Raw genomic sequence first — 14,017 nt, 5'->3', positions numbered from 1 at the left:
ACTTTTACAAATTCTGCAAATCGATCCAGGTAAGTTCATATGGCTGAAATTTAATGATTAAATGTTAATTTCATGAAATATACAATGTATGGTGAAATGTATTTATTGTTGAAATGAGAATAAAATAAAAATGTGAAAATCGAATAAATGATCAAATTAAGTGGAACGTCGAATTTGAGTACTTCTGATCAAGTGACAAAGTGATAAGTGGTAGTTTTAGCTACACTTATCTGATCAAGAAACAAAGTGATAAGTGGTTACACTTATCTGATCAAGAAACAAAGTGATAAGTGGCTACACTTATCTGATCAAGTGATAAAGTGATAAGTGGTAGCTTCAGCTACACTTATCTGATCAAGTGGTAAAGTGATAAGTGGTAGCCTAGCTACACTTATCTGATCAAGGACAAGTGATAAGAGGTCATATGGCAAAGTGAAAGTGAAGTACTCAAATTTTCATAACCGTTCCTTAATTTTGATCAAGGATGGTAAGTGACAAATGGGCCCAAAGGAATTATGGTAAAAGAATAAGTAGTAGTGAGTTTATACCAAGGAACTCACCAAAGATTGTGGTTGACAGGTAAATTTAGTAATGGTGTATATTGTATAAGTGTACAAGTGTTTGGTAAGATTTATGTTTTATGCCTATGAACTTACTAAGCTTTTCTATAAGCTTACATGTGTGTGTTTATTGTTTTTGTAGATTAACGTATTTATACATTCGGAGGATCGGATCTACATCAAGAATCACACTACCCAGATATACTCCGGTAGTTTATGTTAAGCAACTTTTTGGATTTATATGGCATGTATAGGGAATTGAAGTAAAAAGTAAATTTGAATGTTATGGTTGCGTTAGATATCGAAATATATACATGTTTTTAGTTTGAAATGGTTGATTGGTTGAACTTCATTAGTATTTAAATGAAGTAGATGAAATACTGGAATTGGTTGTGATTTGAAATTTGCAGGGAAGGTTAGACAATTATAAAGGGTTATATTGAATTTTTTAAAAATTGCAATGGAGCAGTTCTTGGACAGCAGCATTGATGTAACTTTTAAAAATCACCAAAATAGTGGAAATAGAATTAGAAGTTGAGTGAGATATGAAATTAAAGCTGAAAGAGTCTACTTTCATAGGAAAGAAGTGGAGTAAGCAAAAGAATTATATACTTTTAGATATTTGAATTTTAGTGAAACAGGGCAAGAATGTTTTGAAGTCCCTGTTCTGACTTTAGAAATTCATTAAAAATTGTACAGAAGGAATTTTGAGTTATAATTTATATGTATAGACTCCTTAATGAGTCTATTTTCAGTAGAAATAAGTTTAATCACCATATGAAGCCTTTAATAAGAGATAATTAAATTTTAGTGATGAGTGGTTAGGATAGTCGATTAGTGAAACAGGGGAGACTTCAACTAATAAACTGTACTAATTGGCTAAAGCAAAAATTCTGAAAAATTTATGGTGAATAGATATATGAGTCTAGTTTTATGGAAAATTTACGGATCTAAATTTCGAGTTTCGTAGCTTGAATTATAATTATTTTAGTGACTGCTGTACAGGAGGACAGCTTTATTATGAATGATGAAATTAAATTTGAAAGTAAATTTTATGCCCCGAACTTTTAAGTTAAGTCAAGTAACGCCTCATGCTCGACTCCGGCCATGGTCTCGGGTAAGGGGTGTTACAGATGGTGGACACTATAAGCTCAAGCTTGAGTTTCCAAATATACGAGTATTTAGTTGTGACATTGATCAATCGATTTTATTTGCCATTGTAAGAACTTAGCTCCGTCGAAAATGCGGATAAAAGTGTCTAGAGATGGTTGAGAAATGGAGATTTAACTGTAGCATATCCTATAAACAAGTAGCTGAAGCCTTTAAATGTTCAAGTACTTGCCCCTTTTTGTTCTCGATCATTGGAGGTCTCATGGGATTGACCATGGCCGCCCTATTGTCGACAACAAAACGCCTACTTCTGCCCATTTGCGATGAAAGCCTACCAGTTCTTCTTCCTCTACTTACAAATCTAACCATTTTCCTACTAAAATCGCAAAGACAACAAATGAAAGAAAATTTTGAACTACAACAATTGAACAAGGAACTCAAGCAGTAATAAAAAAAAACTTTGAAACGACAATGTAGTTCTAGAAAAAGCTGGGAACCGATTTATAAATTTCTCAATACTCTTCATAAATGCACTGTTTTAGGATTCGAGGCCATGACCAATAACATTTGGCCACTTATGCCACATGCTTAGAACTTTAGCCAAGTAAACGTGCGGTCTTAGACTCAGTTTTCCTCCAACAAGCCTGAGTCAACCTTCGACCCTCGCTCGGGAGAGGCTTTAGCAGCAAAGGAGCTTTGCTGTTTTTAAGGATGACACTTTCTTGTTCGGGGAACACTATCTCCCAATGCTTCTCGTTGGCTAGACATATAGTTGAGATGCATGTGAAGAAACGAATCCAAAGAAGCCAAATCGTTAAACATTTTGGATGGATCTCTCTAGCCAACAGGTAAAATCGAACACAGATGTTGCGGTAAAGATTCATAGCAATAGAGCCACAGTTGACAGCACTTTTGAATACAAAAGACATTAATCTAAAAAGAAATGAACAATTCCCATCTTATTACCAACAAAAGCTATGGAGATAGCCCACCCATTTCATTGCACGAGATATAGTTAAACCTCTTGTAGTTTAATCCAAAATCCAACAAGATTTCCTTATGTAATAATAATAGTCAAAGAACTTTGGAAATTGAAAAAGCTTCAACAATAATCATGGTTATGCAGGGCTAGGTATTACATAATACAATACAAACGCAAACTAGCTCTTCTCCTTCTCCTCCTCAATGATTAACCTTGGTAAGCATTGGATATTTTATGTATATAAAAAATACAACACAAACGCACTCAATTTCGTTCCCTTCATAGAATTTGATCAAGCAAGCATAAGAAAGAATTGGGTCATAGATAATTTTTCTAATATTAAACAGAGAACCTGAGAAGGCCCAATTTTATCTAGCATCCAAGCTCCAATTTCAGCTTAACCCATTCATGAAATCCGAAACGCTGCAAAGCGACGAGAAGATTTTTATTCACCTATAATTTTTTTCAGAAAGGGCATTTCAGTATTTTTATAATTGCGTAAACAGAAATAAAAGCTCGAAAAAAGACGAAAATCTGCCGCGGTGGATTTTAACCGTAAAGGGTGCACAATAGCAATCCCATGTGATCTTTACTCATATCATACGCACCATGCGAACTGCGCACTTTCCCTTTTAACCTCCCCCGCCTTGGCATTTCTTGATGCTAGAGACTTCGTAAAGCTTAACAGATCAGAGAGAGAACTGTTACCGAGTGAGTGACTCAGTGAGTTAGGGGTGACAAGATGGCTACAAGTGAGGCATCCGTGACTCGGATAATGGTGGCAGTGAACGAGTCAACGATCAAAGGTTACCCTCACGCTTCGATAAGTAGTAAGGGAGCTTTCGAGTGGACTCTTCAGAAGATCGTTATGTCCAACACTTCTGGTTTCAAGCTTCTCTTCCTCCATGTTCAAGTTCCCGATGAAGATGGTTTGTTTCCCTTTCAGCTCCTTTTCTTTTCTTTTCTTTTCTTTTCTTTTCTTTTTCCGGTTTTCTTTATGTAATGAAGTTTACGTGATGCGTTTTCTATACGCACGTGGTTGCCGTTCGCTAGGATTTGCGGAGTGTATGATATGAGTGTGCAATTCTTGATTCGTGGCTTGAATTTCTCGAAATTACGTCGATTTGCTGGTTTGTATGGTTAAGAGATTTAATTTGATGGATCATTCATTGAATCTTTTAGTTGTACTGTTTGGTTGCTATGACAATTATCTGTGTGGCTACTAATAATTGAAAGTCAAAAGGTGTTTATCGAATAATAATAATGTTAAAAGCTTACCTTTGAAAAATCATTTTCTTTTTGAAAGTACTAATCAGGCTACACCGTCAAAGTTGGATGGATAAAGTAGAAATGATTGTGTTTAGAGATTGAATTTTACCCTAGCCTTTTAGATTACAATGTTCATGCACAGCAATGGCATGTATAAGCTTCAAATTTAACCTTTGAGTCTGAAACATAAATTCCTATGGCAAAACTGGTTTCAACTTTCAAGTGGCAAATCATGACTGCTTCATGTTCAGCTTCGACTGTTGTAAAATCAGCCAATGCCACTAAATTTCAATTTGTTTTTCTGTAAGGTTTCGATGACATGGACAGCATATATGCCTCTCCTGAAGATTTCAAGAGCCTGAAGAGCAGGGACAGGGCTAGAGGGCTTCGTCTGCTTGAATTCTTTGTTACAAGGTGCCATGAAATTGGGGTAATGTTCATTCTTCAATAAATTATTGTTTTCAAACAAGTATTACACTTTACTCAAGGGTCAATGAGATTGGGATGGTGTTCATTCTTCAATAAATTATTGTTTTCAATGGAAAACTGCATTTTATTTGTAGTTTTTCCCTCCCCGATGATAGATTTCTCTGATTGTAGGTTGCTTGTGAAGCATGGATCAAGAAAGGTGATCCAAAGGAAGTTATCTGCCATGAAGTGAAGAGGATCCAACCAGATCTTCTTGTTCTTGGTAGCAGAGGACTTGGTCCTTTCCAACGGTATGCTTAGTACCTGATGCCGCCTATTTTTTATTTTTGTTGATGACCTTAACTTGTGTATTTGCTTCTCCAGGGTTTTTGTCGGAACGGTGAGCGAGTTTTGCGTGAAGCATGCTGAGTGCCCTGTCGTAACAATCAAGCGTAGATTGGATGAAACTCCTCAAGACCCCGTCGATGACTAAATTTGTTTCACAGACCCCTTGATTCATTGCTCTTGGTTCTGTTAATAGACTTGAAACTCTACAACTATACCAATTCCATATATCAGTGGGGATAAGAAATGAATTGCTTTTGTTTTGGTGGAAAAAATACTCTGTTGTGGATTGCATCTGTTGTTTGCAAAGAAGACTGCTATTATTAGTTTGTGTTTGCTTTAATTACTTCCAAAACCCTTTCTCGTGTTCTTTTTTCTTTATTTACTAGATTTTACTAAGATTCAAATTTTAGGGTTAAACAAGAAAAATTAAAAATTGACTAAAATTGAGGTGATTAAATGGATTATGAAATGCAAATTAAAAAACGTACGTGGATTAAGTATGTTTCTAGAGAAAATAATTTAGTAGTAGATTACTATAGAGGTCAAGGTTGTAGGTTTTAGACGATGTCTCAAATGAAGTTTTAAAGTTTCTACAATAAGATAAAATTAATAGTGTTTTTGCTCAATTTAATTTGATATAATTGTTGTTCTTTGAATTGAATTGTTTTTATTTAATTTATAGTTTTATGTTGCACAAATAAATATTTTAGTTAAGAGTTGCCTGTAACAGTGACTAGTGTCACGGGCTAGAGTTTTCTCTTGCGATCCGTGCGGCCTTAGGCGATCCGTTCGTCCTAACTCGCCTAAGTCAGCCTTAACTCAAGTGAGGATTCCTTAAGAACTCCTCCAAGGCACCAAATTGAAGAGCGGAAGCGATTTATGCCAAAATAAGCTAAACTAAAGAACAACTGAAAGAGCGTTCGCAAAGTGTTTCAGTAAATGCTCTCAATTCTCCTATTCACCAAGAATAATGAAACAATGAATGGAGTGAGTACAACTGAGGGGGAGACTCTCTATTAATAGTTGAGCTCCCCCAAAACCGACGGTCAAGATACATTTACATCGATGGATGAGATTAACCATATCCCTTTATTTCAAGGATTTACAAGATATGCCATATCAAATCTAATCTTTACAAGATATGATTCCCTCTATCTTCTAAGATTAGTTACCATATCAGCCTAAGTTGTCATGTTTTCATTATCGGGCCAATCAAACTTCAATCTGACAGGCTTCTCTAATCGCTCTTTGAATCGGGCCAGTTCTCGTGGGCCAAATGATCCCCATCTGAGCAATAGACCTCCATTGGATGCATTTGGTGCGATGGTCACGGGCTTTGAACTGCGGCCCGTGACATTCTGCCCCACCCATTCTTGCAACATCCTCATTGCGACTTCCGAATGACACTAACTTGATTCGCCTCGGTCTCGTCTCGACTCCTTAACCTTTCCCTTCATTCGGGAATTTTGCCTCGGCTTACGTCGCTTCTTAACTCGAACCATCTTACTCGTTTGTACATTTCGATGACAAGAAGTTATGTCACTCTCTTGTCCACATTCTAACTTTACTCGAACAGAATCCTCGTGATTCACCACACTTGGCTTTGCTTTGCCCACAGTCTCTCGGCCTCTTTGATCAAGAACTTCGAAAGGGCCCCTACTTTCTTGCCAAGTCAACAAGTTAGAATGCAAAACACTATCATAGTGATCGGAATGTACCTTTGCATTTACTCTGGTCAACTGTCTCACATGCATCACTTCTTTTTCCTTGAAGTCTGATGCACCACCCACCTCTCCCATAGGTGGAAGCCTTGTCGATGGCTTGGCCAACTCCGACGCTTCACTCAAATTGAGCCTTATTGGTCCCAGCTTCACTGTTTTCATCGCAACTTTTCCTCTAAGTCCGATGACAAACTCACCTCTTCCTTGGGTGGAAACCCCTCCGATGACTCACCAAGCTCAGACGTTGCCTTTCTTTTGACTCCAGCTTGCTTTGGACAGTTCCGCAACTCATGCGGACCACGGCACAAGAAACACTTTACTCGCTTCCTCGCTTCTTTTTGCTCCTCTTTGCCCTCTTGGCTTCGGCTTTTCCCTTGCTCAAACTAAGCTTCATGGCCCCTTGTCTGCTCCCTCATTCCCCTCGATGTCAGACTTTCTCGGACACTTCCGTAACCTATGCGGACCATGACACAAGAAGCACTCCACTGGCTTCTTCTCGCTTTCGGCCTCCTTGGCTTTGACACCCCTTGTGCTCGAACCAAGTACCAAGGCCTTATCCACCGGCTTCTCCTTAAGCGTGGATTTCCTCGGACATTTCTTCAACATGTGTGGACCGTCACAGAGAAAGCATTTCAACTTGTCCATTTTCCTCTTGGGTTTCCTCTTCCCAACTCGTGGTTTCCCATTACCACCATTGTCGCCGTTGCCATTACCATCAACAATATCTTCCTTGTGATCCATTTCACATACGCCCCTTTCCCCGGACTTGGAAGATCCAAGCTTGTCTTTCCCTAAAACAAGCTTGACCACGGACTCAACTACCGTCATGGCTTCCGATAGCTTTTGGACACCTCTTTGTTCCACCTCATGTCTGACCCACGGCTTCAATCTATTCTGAAAAGCTAGCAATGCTTCTCTTTCGGTCACCTCTGAAACTTGGAACATGAGTTCCTTGAACACTCGAACATACTCCCCCACTGTGCCCCGTTGCGATATACCTTGCAACTTTGCCCAAGCTTCTTCCTCGGTAAATTCTGGGTAAAACTGTCCCTTCAATTCGCATTGGAACTCTTGTCACGTTCCAATCTCACCTTGCCTTTTATCTGCAGTCCTGCCTCGTTACCATAAAAGCGCAATGTCAGTAAGAAACATTGAAGTAGTGTTTACCTTAATCGCATCATCCACGATGCCTTTGGCACGAAAGTAGTTTTCCATCCTCCACAAGAAATTGTCCACATCGCATGCAAACCTTATCCCCACAAACTCTTTCGGCTTCGGGACATCCTCGTTATTGAGTGCTGCATTTGCCACTCCTTTCCCCACGGCTGCTCGACACAAGGCTAATTCTCCCTTGAGCTCCTCTATCCTTGTGCTTAAAGCCCTGGTCGTGGCCATTGTTTCCTCCTTCAAAGCCATCATCATGGCCTCGAGAGCATCGTTCCTCTCCGTCAGCTTCTTCCTTTGGGAATCTAGCAACTCTTGCACACTATCCCTTTGGGAAGTGAGACACATGGTCACAAAGTCCCTGGACTGCTCCCTCAAGTCTTCAATGCTTTCCCCAAGCGCATTGTTCGACTCTTTTGTGTCCCCCATGGACTCCTCAAGTTTACCCACACGTTCCTCAACAGTCGACAACATCTCCCTCAAAGACTTTCTCGCCCACCTTTGTTCGAACTCTTCTTTCGACATCCCAACGATGCTTTCGAACCAAAAACTTAGCTATCACTTGGTTCGAACCAACAGCTCGGATACCACTTGTCACGGGGCTAGAGTTTTCTCTTGCGATCCGTGCGGCCTTAGGCGATCCGTTCATCCAAACTCGCCTAAGTCAACCTTAACTCAAGTGAGGATTCCTTAAGAACTCCTCCAAGGCACCAAATTGAAGAGCGAAAGCGATTTATGCCAAAAGAAGATAAACCAAATAACAACAGAAAGAGCGCTCGCAAAGTGTTTTAGTAAATGCTCTTGATTCTCTTATTCACCAAGAATAATGAAACAATGAATGGAGTGAGTACAACTGAGAGGGAGGCTCTCTATTAATAGTTGAGCTCCCCCAAAACCGACGGTCAAGATACATTTACATCGACGGACGAGATTAGCCATATCCCTTTATTTTAGGGATTTACAAGATATGTCATATCAAATCTAATCTTTACAAGATATGATTCCCTCTATATTCTAAGATTAGTTACCATATCAGCCTAAGCTGCCATGTTTTCATTATCGGGCCAACCAAGCTTCAATCTGACAGGCTTCTCTAATCGCTCTTTGAATCGGGTCAGTTCTCATGGGCCAAATGATCCCCATCTGAGCAATAGACCTCCATTAGATGCATTTGGTACGATGGTCACGGGCTTTGAACTGCGGCCCGTGACACTAGAACTCTCTTTCTTAACAACATTTAAATAATACAAGTTTAAATTCTATATTTATTCTTCTCCGATATTGTAATAATAAAAAGAACTATTTTATATCTAAAATAGCAAAAACAATTTAAAAGTTTTTATAAAAAATATGTTTAAAAAATTATAGAGGGTATTGATTATCTTTTATTTATTTGAAATTTATTGTTCTTTAAGAAATATTTATAAAAAATTTCAGTAAATTCTACAAAGGAAGGTTCTTTCTAGTCCCGTGGCAGGGAGTACGTGAATAATAAACAAATTCGAAGGCTAGTAATTTGAATTCGGGTATTTCAGAAACTGTAGACATCCAATGGAAGCAACATTTAGAAGAAAAATCTGATTCCAGTATGCTCAATAGTAACAGAATTTGTATCCAATGAAAACAGAATTCAACTACTGCAGTTTATGCCATATATATATATATATATATATAGCATGTGCTGATTTCAACATATGCAAATGGTAACTATGAACTACTTACCTAAGTATTTCTTACAAAATCCTAACCAAATGTATGTAACAGCAATGACGTAACATACACTTCTACATATCCATACATCCTAAAAGTGACTACTTTTTTGCCTAAGATGATGATGATTCAACCATTGTGTTTACCATCTCCAACAGCCCTTTTATCTCGCTCTGTATTTTGGATTTAGCCTCTGATGACATTGTTTCCTCTGATGTCTCCAGCATTGATGTCAGCGTCTCGAGCTTCTGCTTGATGTAGTTCAGCTCCAAATTTCCAGGTGCCAAAGACTTTGTTGATCTTTCCTTTGCTAGAGAAGGTTTTTTGGCACTTGGTATTTCCGTCTTGTTATGAGCTGATGCAGCCTGGTGAAGTCGAAGCCGAAAACTGACATTGGCAGATCCAAAAGGACTATCATTTTGTGAACTGCTGAAGGCTTGTTCGGCGTCGGAGGTTCTTAAGAAGACAACACGAGCACAGAAATTACTGAAGAACATATCAGTGTCCTCCATGTCTAAAGCTCCATATCTGCTGTATATTCGGATAAGATCGTCCTTTGTAGGCAATGAGGATCCAGGGCCGAATGTCACAAAGAGGGCAGCAGGTAAATCATTTCCAGCTGCAGCAATGGCAGTTTGCTTCCTTTTAGGAGTATATGCCTTCGGTTTCTCAGTTTTCTTCAGTGACGCCCTGGTTGCTTGTCTGGGTTTGGATTCACCCATCTTTGTTTCTTCATTCTTTCCAACTTTTTTCTTATGGGATTTATGTCCAGAGGGAACATGACCAGCCATAGATCGGTTGCTTCCCGATGACACAGTAGAAAAGTCCGGAGATTTTCTCTTTTTCTGATGCTCGAACTGATTATACATTTTGTAGTCAGATCCATCTCGATAAACTGAGCTTCTAAATACAGATAAAAACTCCACAACAAATTCAAAAGAGCTGTTTTTCCTTTGATATTGAGGACTAAGAGCCATGGATCGGACTTCAACTAGAACTTCATTAGCAGGAATTTCAACTTTTGCAAGATCATTCATCTGATTCGGGTATCGTTTAGGTGTAAGAAAATTCGATTCATTCAAGGCTTCTTGCTCTGCATGAACTTCTTCAGGGACTTCATTCCCTTTACCTGTAACAAGGTTGTCAGTAGCCTTGCTCATTGTCTCCCCGAATCGGGTGTCACTGGAAACCTCTACAGATTCATCTTCTATGTCGGCTTTCCTTAGCTTCCCAGTTGAACTTGTGTAAGGAGGAGATAAGTACTTGCTTTTCTTCCTTTCTCTAGTAAAAGAACCACTCTCAAATAGGTCCTTAGTTTCAGCATCAATCCTTCTGATACCAGAACCAACATTCAATTTCCTTTTAGTCGAAACAGGTTGGTTATCAGTATCTTCTTTGCCCCGATTATCACCGTCATTATCGCTTGCTTGTTTAATCTTTGTTTTCCTTCCCCTTGATGAATAAACCTTATCCATTCCTTCATTGGCCCCAATGAAATCAACTTCAGCATTTAATCCTGAAAGCTCATTTCCCTTCCCCTTTCTTGGTACGAAACTCGAATCACTTCCACCATCACCATTAACTTTATCATTGCCTTTCGTCTTTTTTCTCCGAGATGAGGATGCTGGTTTGCTGGACTTTGAGACCTTATGAGCCTGTACATCTAAATCACCTTTTAAAATTTCAGCAATGCTTTTCTGCTTCCTCCTGTGATACATGGCATCCTCCGAAATATCCAGACTCCTCAACAAAGTCCGACTGCCTTGGCCAGATTTTGGACAGGACGAAGAAGAAATCCAATCTTCTTCGACCGGCCCTGTGATTGGGATTCCCACTGCCTCACTATAATCACTCATATCCACAACAAGAGTTCTAACATTTTCTTCAACATCCAGAATGGACAGGGGTTCATAGTACACCGGCATTCCAATGCGCCCTATTGATCGATTAAAAGCTGAAAGCCAACCCTTCAACACTGCACATTCAAGCAAATTACACGTAGAAACAGCCTGCGAAATTTGTTTCAATTTACCAAGAACTTCTTTTGGCTCAAAGAGACCAACTGAAACCTTTCCAATTCCACCTTCAGGCACAAGAACTCCTTCCTTTATCCCAGCATTTGCAGCTAAAGGTCGGTCGAGTCCAATACAATTCTCCTTCGGAACGCACGAGCAAGTCATCTTCGACTCAACAAGTCGGCCGATTTCATCAACAGAAGTCCGTACAGCATTGACAAAGTTCTTAGAGCTACTCAACTTCGACATATCCTCAAAATTCTCCTCAAAAGGCCTCAACTGAGACGGAAGGCACCACGCAAACGAACTATCCCCAAAGTACGCAACAAGGAGTCTTCCCTTCTGCCGCATTTTCACCGCATAATCTGAAGCATCAGTTGGATTATAGACCTGCCCCGGCCACCATGGATGACTCTTAATCTTACCCCACACAAAATAACCAGAAGAGAACTCACCACCAACACCACCACCATCACCATCGTCGTCATCTATTTCATTCGTCACCATCTTCCCACCATTGTCTTTCTCATCCAATTCCACCATTTCATCGTCATCGTTTGGTAATACATTTTCAGCACCAATTTCTTTACTTTCATCAACAGCACCTAAAAGAGTGCCAAACCCTTCACCACTATCACTCCTTCCACCATTAACATCAATGTTCCTAACACTTCCTTTCATTTGTAACAAAGAAGAAACCCCATTCAATTCAGAATCCTCAAGTCCCTCACCATCTTCATCAACACAAGAACCTCCCTTTCCATTTATAGAAACCCTAAAACCATTTTCCCATGATCTTTCAACCGTTAACCCACCAGCTTTAGAACCTTCATTAGCATCTTGGTCTAAAGACTTATCCCCAGTAAGGGTTTCAGTTGGCTTTTCAAAAGCTTCCATGTTTTCCCCCCTGAAAAAGATTGAATTTTTTCCCCCAAGAAAATCAACCTCAAAAAATGGGATTTTTACAACTGAAATATAGGAAAAAGTAAAAACAACAATATAATCATTTTAATTAAAAAAAGAAAAACAGTAAACAAAAATACCCACTAACACTTACCCATACTGTAAGAGAAAAAACCTAAACAAATAACAAATCATACAGTTTAACATAAAAATAATTCAAACAAAGAATTAAAAGAAAAAGTACCTGTACATGAAGAAGAAAATTAAGGGTTTATTTGTGTGCAGGTGAGTTTTGAGGATTGGAGATTTACGACAAAAGAGCACTTGGTCCGGATTTTAAAGAAGAAGATCGTACAGAAGGAAGTGCGGAGACCCTCTTTTTACGGATGTTTGACACGTGTCATTTGATGTTTGCGATGAACTAGGCAAGGCAACCTATACCTCAACAAAATTAAATTTGTAATTAAATCTAATTTTGAAAAAATCTCACTTTTTCTTCTAATATTTAAATGAGAAATATCAATTTGATTATTACTCCAAATTCCAACTTTAGATAAACCCTTTGAAATACAATTCTAGAGGTTCTTTTTTTCCAATTTTGTAAATTTATTTATACTCCTCCTCCGATTCATATATAGGCAGATAATGTGATTCAAAATATTCGAACTCACGTCCTCCTACATTAACAATAATATTCATACTAATTGAGTTAAGATTCAATTTGTTGATTCATTAGAATTAAGAAAATAAATGAGAGGAAACCTTGGACTGAAAACTACGCGTATCTCAATTTTATTATTTTTAATTTATTTATTTCCTTTCTTATTTTATAATAACCATTAAAAGGGTAAAAAGTTTACAACCTTTGTTTGTTAAATAAATAAATAATTATATTTTTATAATAATATCTATAAAAGATCAACAAGATAAAAATAATATTTCACATTTTAAGTAAAAATTACTTTATTTCTTCAACTTTTCCGTCAAACCCTAAAAAAAAGGTAAGAGTATAAAAATATTAAAATATGTTATAAGTCTTTGTATTTATTCATGAAATTTGAATTTAATCCCTATATATTTATTTTTAAGAATTTAGTTTCTCTACTTTTTTATTTCAAAATTCAAGTACAACTTTAAACACTTATAATTTTTATTAACTTTGTTGGCGTAACATTTTGAAATAAAAATACTCACTTGATAGTCATTTAATTAAAAATTGACATTTGTAATGAACCTAAATTTAACAAAACAATTTTAACAATGTTAATAGTTGGACCTAAAATTTAAAATCTGAAAAATAAAGAAACTAAATTCCTAAAAATTAAAATACGATAACTAAATTATAATTTTTTAAAATCCAAAGATTTATGACATATTTTAACGTGTAAAATTATCCAATTTTAATGTACTAACATTTAGGACCAATTTTCAGATTTTTTAGGTTAAAATATACATTGAGTCCTTATACTCTTGAATATTTGAAATTCACTCTACTTTTATTTCTAGAAACTTAGTTTCTCTATTTTTTTATTTTTTTAGATTTCAAAATTCATATCCAATTGTTAACATTAATTTCTTTGGTTAAATTTGTTGGTATGATATTTTTAAAAAAACTGACTTAGTAGCCATGCAATAAAAAATTGATGTTATGGAACCTAATTTAGCGAAAAATTTGACAATATTAATAATTGAACTTGCATTTTAAAATCCAAAACCTAGAGGACTAAATTCCTTGAAATAAAAGTAAGGGACTGAAAATTTGAATATATGAAAAACACAATGACTTCCAGCATATTTTTAACTTTTTAATAACTAGGCATAATGTTA

The 14,017-nt window shown here is 37.4% G+C and overlaps 2 protein-coding genes across 2 annotated transcripts; one reads left to right on the top strand and one right to left on the bottom strand.

Annotated features, from left to right (window-relative positions):
- Positions 1–3,211: 3,211 nt before the first annotated feature.
- On the top strand, positions 3,212–5,017 carry LOC105780568 (universal stress protein A-like protein). Its single transcript, XM_012604964.2, has 4 exons — positions 3,212–3,581; positions 4,230–4,351; positions 4,522–4,640; positions 4,714–5,017. Exons 1-4 carry the CDS (start codon positions 3,395–3,397, stop codon positions 4,820–4,822), a joined length of 537 nt encoding a protein of 178 aa, XP_012460418.1. The 5' UTR covers positions 3,212–3,394; the 3' UTR covers positions 4,823–5,017.
- A 4,108-nt stretch (positions 5,018–9,125) lies between these two features.
- On the bottom strand, positions 9,126–12,571 carry LOC105779495 (PWWP domain-containing protein 3). Its single transcript, XM_012603274.2, has 2 exons — positions 12,435–12,571; positions 9,126–12,194 (listed from the first exon to the last, which is right to left on the bottom strand). The coding sequence occupies exons 1-2, from the start codon at positions 12,440–12,442 to the stop codon at positions 9,386–9,388; spliced, it is 2,817 nt and encodes a 938-aa protein (XP_012458728.1). The 5' UTR covers positions 12,443–12,571; the 3' UTR covers positions 9,126–9,385.
- Between the last annotated feature and the right edge of the window lie 1,446 nt (positions 12,572–14,017).

The sequence above is a fragment of the Gossypium raimondii genome, chromosome 4, assembly GCF_025698545.1.
Source record: "Gossypium raimondii isolate GPD5lz chromosome 4, ASM2569854v1, whole genome shotgun sequence".
Classification (NCBI taxonomy): Eukaryota; Viridiplantae; Streptophyta; class Magnoliopsida; order Malvales; family Malvaceae; genus Gossypium; species Gossypium raimondii.
The sequence above is the reverse complement of the archived record's forward strand: the minus strand, read 5'-3'. Positions and strand labels throughout refer to the sequence as shown.